Source organism: Dendrobium catenatum, unplaced genomic scaffold (assembly GCF_001605985.2).
Source record: "Dendrobium catenatum unplaced genomic scaffold, ASM160598v2 fragScaff_scaffold_1448, whole genome shotgun sequence".
Taxonomy (NCBI): domain Eukaryota; kingdom Viridiplantae; phylum Streptophyta; class Magnoliopsida; order Asparagales; family Orchidaceae; genus Dendrobium; species Dendrobium catenatum.
The window spans coordinates 550,167-567,253 of NW_021319910.1; the positions used below are offsets into that span (position 1 = coordinate 550,167).

Consider the following 17,087-nt stretch of genomic DNA (forward strand, 5'->3'; position numbering starts at 1 on the left):
TGTGGCCGAGGCAGAGGGTTTTCATTTTCTTGTCAATTCTCATAACAAACTTCATCATCTTGATGCAACTCCTGCAAACAACAATTACAACTTCAAATTTTTAAAATGACAAGCATTTTATTACACAATACTTATCTAATTACACCTACAAACAACAATGACACAACTACTCAATTTTTATGATCCTTCAAGTGCCTCAATTATCATATTTCAAGATTTAACTAAGAAGTGAAATTTTCTTCTCCATCGACTTTCAGTAGGGTAACATTTCTCGTGTTTATAGTCTCTATTCTAAAATTTTCTCTTTAATACAAAGTGATGCAGATTCAAGAACAATATAACACACTACAATAAAAATGTAAAGAGTCACTTCAATGCTACCATTTGGCAGAGACAACGAATATTTATTATTGCCACATTTAGCTTTAGTTTGCACCCTTCCCTACAAGTTGTGCAATCTCAGCTAATGGCCAAACTCCACAATTCTTGATATTGTGAGTGCTCTTTCTTATTTTCTTTGCATCACAAAGCTTTTCACTCTCAAACTCCGACCCCCAATCAACTCTAGAGTTGGAAGGAGCATTGAAGATGTGGTGGCAAGACAATTGGTGGTCGGAATACATTTTCCTTTACCCTCATTATTGTTGTAATAATAATCTTTTTGAAAATTGGTTAGAGAAATTTAGTCACCCCTCCACTGCTCAACATGGTTCGACATCCAGTCCCCTTCGAGGCCCTGCTTTTGGACTAATTACAATTTCTAATGAAGACTATGATGGACTACTTCAACAAACACAAACATCAATCCCTACCTCTAATGTTCTCTTCCTCTAGATCTGTCACAACTATCTCTACTAGTATATCCTAAATTTTAAATTCAGGTTCTTCTTGTATGACCTGTCCACCATTTTCATAGTTTGTGATGATTCTTTTTCTCTTTTTTCAAAAAGGTCATCATGCATCGCTCTAAATCACTCTAGGAACAAATTTTAAAAAAGAATAACATTAGATCTTGGATCTTTCATATGTGAAGCAATTATGCATTGGTGTCTAAGGAGCAAAGAGAAGGAAGCCAATAACTGAGGTGAGAAGAACGCCAATGACTGAGGAAAGAGGGCATTGGTAACTATTGAAGACTAAACAAGATGGACTGCAGGCCTACATTGGCGAGGTCGAGAAGGGTTAACAAACTCAAAACAACAGAGTTAAGAGATATAAAAGTGGTGATTGTTATTTGCAATAGAAATTAGGCATTATGGCTATCATATAAACTCTTGCTTGGCAATTAAAGTCCATGAAGGAATAAGAGAAAGTGTTGGTTTTTGTTAGAACTGACACAAAAATGACAGACCAAACTGATACACAAACACCCAATAACCCAATAACTCACCAAATAGAGCCGCCACCAAACAATTCTAATTTAAATCAGAACAAACTGACAAAATTTCATCAATTTGGTTTGATTTCTAAATTCATGCTACATTATGCAAAACCCTAGTAAAGTCACAGGAAAGTATAAGATTTAATCATATTATCCTCTTTTACCCATTTTTGTATTCATATAAATAGGCTTCAAGTCATATATATTCAAGAAATAACATCATAAAAGTATTCACTAAAACGAATCAATAATTACTGTTGCAGCGCATACCTTGTAATACAGTATTAAGTTGGGACAAGTTCCTTATGCTTTCATCCCATCTCTTGTAAACAACTGTCATGGCAGTCATTCTACTTCAAACGCAAATAATGTTAAGACTCAAGTGTTCTAAAACAAGAGTTAATAATTCAAAGCAATAAAAATTTTACAATTAGTTATCGAGGTTATATGATAAGAATAAAATCAATAATGGCTCTAATACCAAATGAAAAAAAAATTACAGAAAATAAAACAGCGTTTCTTTTACTTTGACTTGTAAAACGGCCAAATCAGCGTCATCGAATAAATTTACTGGTCAGCCCCTTCGACAAGTAAAGGACTTCAGCCACCAAATCTGAATGAAAATGCATACTCTGCAGAAGATTTCGTTCTTTTCCATTGAATTTTAGGTGGCTTCGTAATCCAGGAAATAAACATGACAATAAACAATATAAACACAAACTTTGAGAGGTTCAAATCACTTTGTATTAATAAACTAAAAAAAACATCTCATCAATTTGCATTTTTCAAAAGAAAAAAAGGTGGATAATACTAAACTTTTTGCAAATGACAAAGGCATATTCTTAGAATCTCCATATACTAGAATAACAGCCTTCAAAGAAGATAGAGTGGCATCCATTTGAGTGATAAAAACATGAATCACGAAGAATAGTTGATCTATAAGCTGCATTATATAGAAAAATATCTTTCTAACGTAAAAGGGGAATGCACATTTCTTAAAATTCTTAATGAAAACTAGGTCCCATAAATTAAAATAATTTCATTGAAGTTCGAAAAAATGAGATCAAATAGACTAAACAAGGTGTGCGTCATACAATTTCTCATCAGTATTCAGTACCTGCACAAGTGTAAACAAGTAACACCAATTCTATACTCAGCAGTCAACTTTTGGAAAATATAATTAGTAGATACAGAGGGACAAGCTATCCTCCTTCAAGTACAGCAAGTATATATAAAGGGACAAGCTCTCTTCCAGTGAAGTATAGCTAAGATGAAAAAGAAGCTGAGAATATTTTTCTCAACAAGGTAGTTGATACAAAAATAATGCAATAATTTGAAACTGGAATTGGATAAGCAAAGTTCTGAAGGAAAAAAACCAGGAATGGGGGTGGAGATCAACACAACAATCTCAATGCACGGTAAACAGCCTGTTTTCAAATACATGGAGATCATTTATAATAGAAAATGCATTAGAAGCGTGCTTCAAGAAACCAAATCTCTTTGTCCAAGGTACCATTAATTTTACATAGTTTTGAAGTATCAAATTTTTAAAATAGGTTTAAGTCATCATAGCTGAAAACTCAAGATTTATGGTAAACATCAATTGGAAAAGCATAAAATAACAATCTCCAATGGATGCATGAGCAGGAACTCCAGAATCATCTTGGCAGAACTAAACTGGTAATGCACTCAACAGGATCTGCAAAATGAATATCAAAGGGACAAATAGATAATTTTATTTTTTTGAAAAAAAGGAAATGGCGGAAATGAGAATGCAAAAAAACCTTAGAAAAAAATGTTATGACCTTTTAATTTCCTTAGTGGCATGCTAAAATAGATTGGCATAAAAAATAACTTATCAAAATAGCATATCAAACAAGAGATAGAAATAAGTTAGAAAATTAAGGGGAAAAAAAAGCTTTATGGGTAAAGCGCTGGAATAAAAAACTTAAAAATAAAGACTTTAATATTGATACAAATGGTGAAAAAACACAAGCTGCTCAGTGAAACAAAACAACTTTACAAGAAATGCAGGAAAAAGTCCTATCTACAAACAGCACATTACATGGTAAAAACAAGTATAATTATCATATCCTCACAGATTTATTATAAAAGCAGAAAGGATGAAGATGATGGTGATTATGCTTCAGCATCTCCGCAAAAGTATCAATTACCATATCTCATCAGATATATAAGAAGCAAGAATGAGAGTGTAAGTACCTAACTAGTTAAACTGAGATGAACAATGACTTATTCATCCATAGAAATCCAAAGATTTTTTATTTTTCCAGAATTTCAACCATGCCCTATACGGACCAATAAAAATTCAGGGAAATAAAAGAGATTGACGAACTTAAGAATTTAATCTTCACCACTTCCTCCATTGCAGAATTTGTAACTCTAGACCTGCTAAAGCACTCTGTTGTTATATGAAGCATTACAAATAATAAAGAGGCAAGGAGAAGCTTACATCATTTCGATGATATGTGAATGATGGAAGCAGTCATAACAGTAAAAGAAAGAACAACAAATTAACATTGATAACCAACAAAAATGTTGCAGATCCAAAAGAAGAACTAAACCTAAATCTACATCTAACTCAATATCTTATCATCCATGATACTAATATATACATATATAATTATCACTAATTAGAATAATAACAAGAACAACAAGGTTTGTAATAGGTTGGATATGAACGAGATATATACAATATCAATATGATCATTTGCAACACTAGGATAATGAGTTTTAAGTCGATAAAAGTACTTGAATTTGAATGCAACGCACCCATATGACAGGAGTAAAGAGCATTAATAAACTAGCTCAATAGTCGATTAAAAAATATGAATTATGTCGTAAGTAGTTAATATTTTAGCTTGTGATATGAGATAAGAACAGTGTATAGAATTAAAATACCTACATTCAGTGGCGGAGCCAGGATTCTTTTCTTATCGGGGGCATAAATTTTGCGTCTTAAAAATGCCCTCAACCTTTTTCATCTAGGCTTGGTTCTGGTATCGAAGATTTTAAAATTGTTCTAAGTTGTTCAATTAGCACAAATGATCTATACTTAAGACTAATTATGGCTGATGAATATATTACAAGGGAGTTGTTAAAAAAGTGAGAAACATCAACTGTTGATAGCTACTCTATTCTTGATTTCAAAGATGATATTTTATTAGTGGCTCAAAAATTGATAAGCAATATCAAGGCTTCAATCACTATTGTTATAAGTAACTCATATTCAAATAAGTCTAGTCTTAAATATATTTAGTGAACATGTTAAATTGGTTCAAAATGGTATTTATCTCTATTTTGAGTGCAATAAAACATACAAACATGGAGAAATTGGAAAGCCTACTGAAATGAATGAGGTTGCAGATACATGTCATGAAATGCCTGTTGAAAGTTTGTTGAGTCCTAGTAAGTCATCATTATGATGGACCTACCAATTTGATTGGGAGGGAATTAGAAAGTTTCTTGATCAAGAGAGAGTTGTTTAGGAAGATTCTTAATCAAAGTAAAATTGTTTATGAAAGTTTTAATTACAATTGAAAGTGAATTATTTAGGGCAAAAGATCTAATTTGAATTCAAAATCTAAGAGGAAATTATTTAGAGAAAGGGATGAGGAATCAATAGGAAATTATTTAGAAAAGTTTTAATTACAATTAGGAGGAAATTATTTAGGAGAATAGATCTGATTTGAATTCAAATATAAGAGGGAATTATTTAGGGAAAGGGGATTGATTTGGGAGGAAATTGGGGGAGTCTATTTAAGGCTAGCAATAGGGTGATTTTAGCATTATGATGTTATTTGCTGAATTTAGAATGTTCTTAGAATAGTCGATTAAAAAATATGAATTATGTCGTAAGTAGTTAATATTTTAGCTTGTGATATGAGATAAGAACAGTGTATAGAATTAAAATACCTACATTCAGTGGCGGAGCCAGGATTCTTTTCTTATCGGGGGCATAAATTTTGCGTCTTAAAAATGCCCTCAACCTTTTTCATCTAGGCTTGGTACTGGTATCGAAGATTTTAAAATTGTTCTAAGTTGTTCAATTAGCACAAATGGTCTATACTTAAGACTAATTATGGCTGATGAATATATTACAAGGGAGTTGTTAAAAAAGTGAAAAACATCAACTGTTGATAGCTACTCTATTCTTGATTTTGAAGATGATATTTTATTAGTGGCTCAAAAATTGATAAGCAATATCAAGGCTTCAATCACTATTGTTATATGTAACTCATATTCAAATAAGTCTAGTCTTAAATATGTTTAGTGAGCATATTAAATTGGTTCAAAATGGTATTTATCTCTATTTTGAGTGCAATAAAACATACGAACATGGAGAAATTGGAAAGCCTACTGAAATGAATGAGGTTGCAGATACATGTCATGAAATGCCTGTTGAAAGTTTGTTGAGTCCTAGTAAGTCATCATTATGATGGACCTACCGATTTGATTGGGAGGGAATTAGAAAGTTTCTTGATCAAAAGGGAGTTGTTTAGGAAGATTCTTAATCAAAGTAAAATTGTTTATGAAAGTTTTAATTACAATTGAAAGGGAAATATTTATGGCAAAAGATCTAATTTGAATTCAAAATCTAAGAGGGAATTATTTAGGGAAAAGGATGAGGAATCAAGAGGAAATTATTTAGAAAAGTTTTAATTACAATTAGGAGGAAATTATTTAGGAGAATAGATCTGATTTGAATTTAAATATAAGAGGGAATTATTTAGGGAAAGGGGATTGATTTGGGAGGAAATTAGGGGAGTCTATTTAAGGCTAGCAATAGGGTGATTTCAGCATTATGATGTTATTTGCTGAATTTAGAATGTTCTTAGGTAGTTTTATGCTCTAGCCGGCAGTTAGGGATTTGGGAGGGGAGAGTCGGATCTTCCTCTCCAATAGAAGATCAATTGCAACTCGTTTTTTTTCTTCAGTATATCAACAATTAAAAAGAGTTTCTATTATTATTGCTCTTAATTCCTCTTTGAGATTCTGTTTGAGATTGTTGTGATTTAATTTCAGCCAAGAGAGGAGTTTTACAAGTACTTCCTATGAAATTGGTACCAGAGACGTATCCCGAGTCTTCCTCAATAATTTTTGTTGCGTTTGTTCCCTTGTCTTGCTGATTTTTGTTATTGGAAGGCCAAATTCGTTGTTTATTGTTGTTTGGAGCCTATATCCAAGTACCTATAGCGGAAAGAAAGGTAAAAGTGCTGGAATTGGAGATTGGACAATTAAAATCTAATTTTGTAGAAAAGATTTCAGATTTAAAAAAGCAATTTTCAACCATTCATGAGAAGATGATGAGAAGTTTGTCATCATAGAAGAAACGATGAGAGAAATGCTCGAGTTTCAAACCAAAACGGCATTGTCGTAGGCGGGGGTGTACCGCCGACGACCAAGGGAGTGGAGGAAACTCTAATCCTACAAGGAGAGGAGAAGATCAGAAGATGGAAATGTAAAATAATAATAATAAATTAATAAATAATAATAATAATCAGGAGGTGGAAATGTTGAGAGAAGAAGAAGAGATGCTACCTTTGGAGCCACTTACAAGGAGTGGAAAGGGTGAAGGAGCGGGATTTTTGGTGGAGCTATCGAGTTTGAAAGGAGAAAAAGATGGGGAGATGATAGAAGCACCACACATGGTTCAGCAATATCGAGGAGTGTTCCAGCTAGTTCAGTGGTTGCCTCCTCTGCAGGAACGCGAGCATGCTATCATCTTTTGAAGGAGAGAGTATCGCCTATCAATGTTCATTTGAAGTTTGTACCGTCATCCCCAAATCCAAAATGAAGAAATTGAGAGATTAATCAAGGAGATGCTTAAGGCAGAGATCATTCGACCAAGTGACAGCCCATTTTCCATTCCAATGCTATTAGCTCAGTGCTTCAGCAGCGGTTTCCTTCGTTCTACTAGAGGACAATGTGGCACTTTGGAATGAGAGTATTGATGGACCTGTCGATTTGATTGGAAGGAAATCAAAAAGTTTCCTAATCTAGAGGGAGTGCTTAGGAAGGTTCTTAATCAAAAGAAAATTATTTATGAAAGCATTGATTACAATTGAGAGAGAATTATTTATGGCAAGAAATTTAATTTGAATTCAAAATCTAAGAGGGAATTATTTAAAAAAATGGTGGAGGAATCAAGGGGGAATTGTTTAGGAAAGTTTTAATTACAATTAAGAGGGAATTATTTAGGACAGGAGATCTTATTTGAATTCAAATATGAGAGGAAATTATTTAGGAAAAGGAGGCTGATTTGGGAGGAAATTAGGGGAGTCTATTCAAGGCTAACAATAGGGTGATTTCAACATAATGATGTTATTTGTTGAATTTAGATGGTTCTTAGGGAGTTTTAAGTTCTAGTAGACGGTTAGGGATTTGGGAGAGCAGGATCTTCCTCTCCCATAGAAGATCAATTGTATCTAGGGGTGTCAATTCGGGTCAACGGGTCGAGTTCGGGTCAAACCCGGAACTAACCCAGCACTATTCTGGTCAACCCGAACCCGACCCATTTTTTAAAATGGGTCAAGTTTCCGAACCCGAACCGACACGAATGACTCGGGGTTGACCCAAAATTGCTAGTTTTATGGTCAAAAATCGGCTCAATCTCTGATTTTCGGGTCAAAACGGGTCAATCTCAGGTTTTCGGGTCAAATGTGAGTTTTCGTGTCACTTTCGGGTCAATTTCGGGTTGCTGGGTCAACCCAAACCCGACCCGATTTTTAAAACGGGTTGATTTGTTGAACCCGAACCCGTCCCGTTTCGGGTTCGGGTTGACCCGAACTCGGATTTTTCCGGGTCGGGTTCAGGTCGTGTTTCTGGTCGTGTCAAAAATTGACACCCCTAATTGTATCTTTTTATTTTCTTCCTTATATCATCAATTAAAAAGAGTTTTCACTTATTATTGCTCTTAAATCCTCTTGGAGATTGTGTTTGGGATTGTTGTAATTAAATTTCAACAAAGGGAGATTGACATTTCCACTTGTGTTTTCTTCAAATTCTTCCAATTTCTAGTTTTGCGCCTTGCTTAAATTCAAATTCAGCCAAGGTAATTTGGAGATTGATAATTGTTTTCTATCACATTATTGTATGTTTAGAGTAAGATACTTCATTTTCAAGTAGTTTACCTAAGTGTCAGGATATAAGTGGCAAAGATTTGATTTGATCCATGAAGGGAATGTAGTAAAATGTTATTTGAATTTTTCTTTGTTTGACCTTTGTGAAGTCGCAGTTTCTGGATAGGCTCATCTCTTTCTATTTTGATGTATGTTTTTGAGTGATGTAAAAAATGCTTTAACAATGTGATAAGTGTCTGGATAGGAGAGTTGTTGTTGAATGTAGCAAGGCAGCATGTATGATATTCCATTTCTGTTGTGATGAATCTGAGACATCTATTTCTATTTTTTATAACAAAAAATAACAGCATATATGATGTTTCAATTGATTTTTTTTTGGCATGCGTCAATTTTGATGATGTAGAGTGATAGCGGCAATGAATTGTATGCCCTAATTCAATATTTTTGGCAACAACTATAACTCTCAATACTCTAAATGAAACAAACAAACACATGATACAACCTTCATAATAAAGAAAGAGTGCAACCCCCATTAACAATTGGGTGAATAGTTGATGCCAATGAATGACTGAATGACTGACTAGAAAACTGGATGATGAAATTGTTGAAATGATGAGTCAATATCTATTGAAGATCTAACTTGGGTGGATGTAGCTACGGCTGGTAATGCTTACAAAAAGTGAGGATATTCAAAATTCCTTAAAGGGGAGAGAAAAGGAATGCGCACCTAATTTCCCTCGACCTAAGAACTATTGATAAAGATGTCGAAGTTCATGACTATTATCCCATAAGGGATGAATGTGGGGGTGATGAAATTCACTTTGTGATGATGATGATTGAGGACTAAAGATCTCTAGTTTATCCTATACATTTATGAATTTGAATCTGAGCATTTTTTTTATTTTGGATCAACTGCATCTTATGTGTTTTATTTAGAACTTATTCCCAAAAAAAAAATATTCAGAACTTCTTAGTTAATTGTGCGTGATTTACTTATGTCATTTACTCTAATATGCCGATTGAACTACATCTTATGTAATTTACTCTATTAGCTTGGAAATTATTAGTATATTTTTCATTTTTATGAGAATTTAATGATTTTTAAAAGTGTTGTATGTTGTGGATTTAGACAGTCCTTGCACCATTCATTGTTGACAACAGCTGGATATTCTCATCACCAAACTTCTCGACCAATAAAAAAAAAGGACATAACATTTATTATATCTTCTGAAAAAGTTCATGAGAAAAGAATATGATCGCCACTTAAAAATTAGAAGATTTTCTAATAGATGGGGTCATGATCCTCAACTCAGATAAAGTCAAATACCTAGCCCAAATTTTCAAAAGGAGTAACTAGTAACATCTAGTCAACTTCATGTTTCTTATAAAAATAAAGAAAAACACTATAAACAAAAAGTTGCATGTAGAAAATTCAAAAAAAAAAAAATCATGATATCATATGCTTTTAATTATAGAACTAAAGCTAATAAGAACTAGATCACAATGTATCATAGAATAAAGATAATAAGAACTAGATCACAATGTTAAAGATAATAAGAACTAGATCACAATGTATCAATATAGCGACATTCAAAATCAACCTCTTTAACATTAGTAGGGCCCCTAAAATGTCGGTATGATATTGCATATCTATGTTCGACCTCTAAAAAGGAGCATATTGTTAGAGCGGTACCTCCTGGACTAGTCCAACCGGTCCTTCCTAGACCGGCTCTCGCTTTTTGGAGGCAGAATAGTCCGCCTATTTGAGGTGGAACATAGTCGCCTGGGTTGATTGCCCGCTGCTTGGGGTGGGGCTCAAGGGAATTTTGAATAAGATAAGAGGGGCTAGCTATGAGGGAAAGATAGGAGGTTGTTTGGAGATTTGGGAAATTATTGTATGCTCTTTTTTTTTTCCCTCTAAATTATTGTATGCTCAAAGTATGTTGTTTTCCTAGGTTAGGGTTATGGGTTATTTGTTGAAATTAGATTGTTCTTGGGGTGTTTGGGCTCTAGCCGGCGGCTAAGGATTTGGGAGAGCCAGATCTTCCTCTCCAATTGAAGATTCATTGTATCTTGTTTGTTTTCTTCCTTGTATCATAAATTAAAAAGTTTTTTTCACTGGTTATTCCTCTTAATTTTTATTGTGGTTTGTGTTTGGGGGCTGCTGAAATTAAATTTCAGTCAAGGAATATTGGATTTCTACAAGCACTTCCTATCAAATTGGCATCAGTGCAGTGTTTTGGGCTGAAATTTAAGTCCTCCCCACTGATTTGTGATGTGTTTTTCAGCATATTCTAATTGATTTTTGTTGTTTGGAGGCCAAATTCGCATCAAAGTTGTTTTTGTTGTTTGGAGTCTAGATCCGAGTACCCATGGCAGGAATAAAAGTAGAAGTGTTAGAGGGGGAGATCGAACAATTGAAATATGAAATTTTGGATCTCCAAACTCAATTTTTAGATTTCAAAAGTCAAATTTCAGCAATCCATGAGAATATCAATGGGAAATTTTCTATCTAGGAGGAGATGTTGAAGAAGTTGCTCGAGGGCCAACCCAAAACATCGTCGTCGGAGGCGAGGGAAGCTGTACGTAACCAAGAAAGTGGGGAAAACCCTAATCCAATAAGGCGAAGGGAAGATCAGGAGGCAGAGATTCTGGAGGGAGAAGAGAGAATGCATCCTCTAGAGCTTATTCCAAGGGAGGAGTCGTGTAGGGGGTATGAGGAGAGGCATGAGGGGGTCGGGCATGAATGAAAGGGTGTTGAATTTGAGAGGAGAGGAGCGGAATCTGAAAAAAAAAAAAAAAAAAAAAAAAAAAAAAAAAAAAAGAGGTTGATTATAACCAAAGAGGTGCTGAATTTGAAAGGAGATAGGCTAATTATGATCCAAGGGGTGTTGAATTTGAAAGAATAATGTATGATTTTGACAAAATATTAAGGGCGTAGAAGAGGGATACAAGGCGACCAATACAGACCTGGTGATAGTTTCAAGATTGCTTATTGGAACGCTTCCAAATCAGCAAGTGAGGGGACTTCTATGAACAATTTTCGCCCTAACACAGGTGGGGGCAGTGGTGGAATATCGTGAGCAGTTTGAGCACTTGGCCAGCAGATTGGACCTGCTTCAGGAGACTGTACTATAGGGGAACTTTATGAAAGAGATCAAATCATAGATTCAGGCGCCAATTAGAGTGACGAGTCATCGTGATTTGACAGAGGCTATGGAGCTAACCCAGTTAGTGGAAGATCAGAGGCACTTGGAGAGAGGGACTGGAGGCAGCAGCCCAAAAGATTCGTACAGAATGACCACCACCTTTTTGGCATCCAAGGAGACGACATCACATACTCTTAGGGAAACCTTGAAGGAGAAGACTATAGGAGGGAGACCTGGGAAAAACTTCAAGAAGCTCACAGAAATGGAGTTACAAGAGAAGAGGGTGAAGGAGCTTTGTTTCATATGTGAGGAGAGGTATACACCGGGGCACTGATGTTAGGACCGATCTCTTCAGGTTCTCACCATTTGTGATCACGAGAAAATTAAGGAAGGAGTCGTCTTTCCACCTTGAGAGCAAGGTGGGTATTTGGGAGGAGGTATTATTAAATCAATCCCACCTGGAGTGGTCCAGTCGGTCCTTCCTGGATCGGCTCTCTCTTTTTAGAGGCAGAACAAAGCCGCCTGGGCTGATTGCCTGCTCCTTAGGGTAGGGCCCAAGTGCCTTTTTGAATAGAAGAATGGGGGCAAGCTAGAAGGGAAAGATAGTATGCTTGTTTGGGGATTTAGGAAATTATTGTATTCTTTTTTTTACTATAAATTATTGTATGCTTTTTTTTTCCAAAAATTTATTGTATGCTTTTTAAGTATGTTGTTTTCCTAGGTTAGGGTTATGAGTTATTTGTTGAATTAGATTGTTATAATGGTGTTTGGGCTCTAGCCGGCGGCTAGGTATTTGCGAGAGCTGGATCCTACTCTCCAATTGAAGATCAATTGTATCTTGTTTGTTCTCTTCCTTGTATCATTAATTAAAAAGGTTTTTTCTCTGCTTACCTCTTAATTCTTCTTATGGTTTATGTTTGGGGTTGCTGAAATTGAATTTCAACCAATGAATATTGAATTTCTACGAACACTTCCTATCGCATACCCAAACCAATTTGCAATTTGAAATGAAACATTTACCGCTCTTCTTACCCCCTTATCACATGCTACATGCAACAATAAGTATTGTAAGAAAATGCATAACCTATAAATGAATAAATAAAATATCAACAAATCCAACATGTTTTCAATTTTGCAAACAAATAAATGAAGTAGACCACATCATGCATCATCAAGTAATATACTTCAACTCATGTCCAAGAGGCATTAATCAGAAATTCATCAATTTCCTACTTAAGAAAAAAAAAAGCCAAAAAAGTGGAGGCTAATGGAGAGAGGGGAGGAAGGGAAACTAGCCAACTACACCAACTCAATGCCACCCTCCTTCCTCCCTTGTCACATGCTACATGCAACAAAGTATTGTAAGGAAATGCATAACCTACAAATAAATAAATAAAATTTCAACAAGTCCAACATGTTTCCAATTTAGCAAAAAATTAAATGAAGCAGGCCGCATCATACATCATCAAGTAATAGACATCAACTCATGTCTAAGAGGCGTTAATCAGAACTTCATTAATTTTTCTACTTGATAAAAAATAGCCAAAAAAAATGGAGGCTAATGGACAGAGGGGAAGAAGGGAAATTTGTGCAGGTTTAGGTTTTTGTTCTATGATGTAATGTGGCTAAGATTCATGCATTTCAATTAACAACTTATTGCATGTTATTCCACATTTCCATGTAACTTATGTGTAATTATCACATCCATTGAAATGAAAAAATTAGAATGGTCTATTAAATAGACATTAGAAACCTTGGCATCTCAGAAAAAAACCATATTAAAAGAAATAGTACCATCTCATCAATCGATGATAGAGATAGATCCCTTTGGATTTCAAAACTTATATTCAATGCCTCCATACAATGTTAATATCAAGCAACCAGAGAGTTAATTATACATTCCAATTACAAAGTAGTCTCTACATCTACGCAATACCAAATGGTTTCTCCCACATGACATGCTCAAGTCTCTCATGGCATGGGCTGCAATGCAATCATGCAATAATTTCAAAGTTGCTATTGATTGAAATATGCACATGCAAACAATTTTGCTTGGTCGAAGGCACAACAAAAGATTTGGAATGTGTCATCAAAAGATCTAGAAAGTAATTAATGAGTTGAAGTCTCTGATGATATCTTATCTTGAACAAACAGCTGCAACTAGAGGCTATAATACAAAGTGGAAAAAAAATTAAATCATACACAGGATGGCATCGAAGAAAATTGGAACAACAAAATTAACAAAATATTTATCTGTATATGCTGATGATCAAATTTAGATTATCAATAAAAATGTGTCGCTGTATTTCTCGTAGCTACTCCATCAATGTGCACTTCAGAAGTAATATTTGGCATGCCAATGAGCCTGGTGGTAAAACTAAAGATATCGAACCCAATCCTATGTCATAAAATGAGTGCTTACAAGGAACTATATGCAGTGAACCTTGTAATCAAAATGGAAGGTCTCGAGTAAAGGTGTGAAAAAATTGCATGAGAAACCTTAGTTCTTACCTAATGACTCGTGTAAGGTCCTACACCATCCATGTAATCAAAGCTTTATTGTGTCCATGTGCCGCCCTGTCCCATTACAGAGCCGCCATAGTGTCCATGTATCTGTGATGCTCCATAGCCACCTATCACACTTGTTTTCGTGTAACCTCCAGCTCCACCCACCTGATTCCCAAATGTAGACTTCAATGCATGCACGCCATTATTGACCGTTTGCCCTGCAAAACCAGTTTACCCGAATGATTGTCAGTTAAAATATTGCCACTTGAATTTCTAGGATTGCACTCAAAGCTGAATATAATGCACAGTTAAACCCTTCTTCGGCGAACTATACAGAACAATACAGACCTGCCTGGTTGAACCCAATGCTGGCAACAGGAGGAACTATCAGATGTGCTGGTCCTCCAACTGAAGATGACATGCCACCCATAAACACAGCACCACCATTCCTTCCAATTTTAGGCCCACGAGCTCCAAACCCAGTAGAACCATGATGAAAGCCTGCATGATGTCCGCCACCCTGGGGAAGATTAGCCCCTTGCTTGTTATACTTTGGACCATCAACTGCCTTCTGGCAGTGCAAGATATGGCCTTCGAGGTTCTTATGTGGTTCCTCCAAAGCCTTTTTTGCACTCTCAGCACTCTTATAAACGAAGAGACAGAATCCCTTGGGTTTCCCCGTCGTTTTATCTAGACCTAAAGGTCCTTCCTCTATCTCCCCAAACTTTGAAAATAACTGCAGAAGTTTCTGAAGGTCGAGATCAGCTCCTACGTTGCTGACATAGATCTTCCGCTGGGTGTACTCAGATACAGGCAAAACTGGTGGCGGGGCAGGGACAGGGCCAATCGATGCTAGTTGGCAAGCCGCCATCCTGTTACCAATTTTCTTCTGCGGTTCCTCTAAAGCTCGCCGAGCGCCACTCCGGTCCTTGAAGAGTATGAAGCCGTAACCCTTGGACTTACCGGTAACCTTGTCAACAACGGCGTTACAATCCTCGATATCTCCATACTGGCCAAAAATATTGGTGAGGGTCTCCGCTGTTGTGTTCCAACCAAGGCCATGAACAAAGACCTTCCTGTGGGCGGGATCCACGTCAGCACTCTGTAGAATGGAATCACGAAGATCAGGGTGCTTCAAGGCGCCGTCTCGAAGCAGTGAGATCAGCTGCTCCTTAGCGAACGGCGCGAGAATCTTCTCCAAAAAGGCGGGGTCACTGCCGTCCTCATTATCATCGCCGCAAGCTACGACATCTGTGGGAGGGGGTTTAGCTGAGTCGGACGTATCCGGAACAATATCTGAGGTTTCAAGAGCTTGGGCTTTGAATTCCTCCTCACTAATTGGTTCCTCCTTGATGGACTGTCCACTTTCCGGCACCGGTGATCCTTCAATTGGGGCTTCGCTGGTTAAGGTAGTTTCGGGTTCTTCTATGGCCGTTTTCTCGTCGACGGAGTCGGGCTCAGGTAAGCCGGCAGTTTCTGGCTTGGCATCGAGCTTTCGTTTCTTCGCCATGGCCGCGATCTTAGAATTTGATCAGCTAGGGTTTGTAGATTTGACCGTCGAAATTTTGGCGATGAGCCGACTCCAGATGATTATGGGTGCATGTAAGGTTGTTCCACTTGGGTCTACTGTTTGTAGAGACGCAGAATGGATCAAATGTGTGTGCGCAAGGCTTGGGAGTTTTACTCTCAATTAAGAGGTGCTGAATTTAGAGAATTTATTTTGTGTAGATATGGGATGTAGAATGTTATTTAGAGATCAATTAAAATATGTCACGTCAGCAATATTAGCCACGTTACAAGCACACATGTAACGTGGAGCATTCTGATTGGTCTCCGAATGTTGTTCGCAGTCCGCACATAATAATTAATCCTGAATTTGAGCATTGCATATATATTATGTATGTTTGAGCACTGCTCCTAATTTCCCCTAAAAAAAAGTGTGAGCTGAAATATGCAAAAATTACATTACAATAGTATGTTGCTTTTTAGTATCCATATTATAATTCAAAGTCTTATTTAGCCTAAATTTAAAATAATATTCTTATAATTTTTAAAATAAATTTGCAATATAAAAATTTTCAATTCTGTAATTTTTTTATTAAAAAAATTATTTTAAAATAAGTAAAAAAAACTCTCCCAAAAAAACATAAATTTTCACTTTAAAAATAATTTTATTTTTTTAGGTAATTAGCTATTAATTATTCTTTATTAATCCAAATTTCATGTTAATTGTCTTATCATTGATTAACTTAGGCATAATTTATCGCATAATTTATTGAGCAGCATTTAAATTTCTGCTAGCATAAAATATTTTGTATTTCCTTTAATCCAAAATAGCTCCAATAATATAATCACTTGAATCATACATCAACTCAAAATGTAAAAATCAATCATGTGCAACAATAATAAATGTTGTGATTAAATGTTGTTTCAAAATTTTGAAGGCATTATGACAATATCATCAAACACAAATATAACATACTTTTCCAACAAATGACACAAAGATTTTGTGATATTGGAAAAGTTCTTAATAAATATGCTATAAAACTCATCATGTCCTTACAAATTCCTTATATCTTTTGTTGAAGTTGGATACGGCAAAATTTCAATAACATGAACCTTAGCCTTATAAACCTCTAATCCCTTTTCTGAAATCTTATGTCCTAATACTATCCCCTTGGCCACCATAAATTGACACTTTTTCATATTCAACACCAAATTTGATTCTGCACATTATTTACGCATAGTAGTTAAATGATTTGGGCAAGAGTCTAAGGTGGTGTCAAAAACAAAAAAGTCATCCATAAATATCTCGATGTACTGCTCTATCAAATTTTAAAAAATAGATATTATACAACGTTAAAAAGCTGCATGGAATTATACAAAGCCCAAAAAGCATATTTCTAAAGGAAAATGTTCCATAATGACCGATGAAGGTGGTCTTGTCTT

At 35.6% G+C, this 17,087-nt stretch overlaps 1 protein-coding gene across 2 annotated transcripts; it reads right to left on the reverse strand.

Annotated features, from left to right (window-relative positions):
* On the reverse strand, window positions 1-15,799 carry LOC110107127 (UBP1-associated protein 2A). Of its 2 annotated transcripts, XR_003702774.1 has the most exons (4): window positions 14,487-15,799; window positions 14,142-14,356; window positions 1,652-1,714; window positions 1-71 (listed from the first exon to the last, which is right to left on the reverse strand). XR_003702774.1 is itself a non-coding variant. In XM_028700092.1 (3 exons), exons 1-2 carry the CDS (start codon window positions 15,646-15,648, stop codon window positions 14,187-14,189), a joined length of 1,332 nt encoding a protein of 443 aa, XP_028555925.1. In that variant the 5' UTR covers window positions 15,649-15,799; the 3' UTR covers window positions 2,812-3,080; window positions 14,142-14,186. The 2 variants fall into 2 exon arrangements, 1 of the variants encoding a protein (XP_028555925.1); XM_028700092.1 differs by lacking the exons at window positions 1-71; window positions 1,652-1,714 and adding an exon at window positions 2,812-3,080.
* Window positions 15,800-17,087: the final 1,288 nt, after the last annotated feature.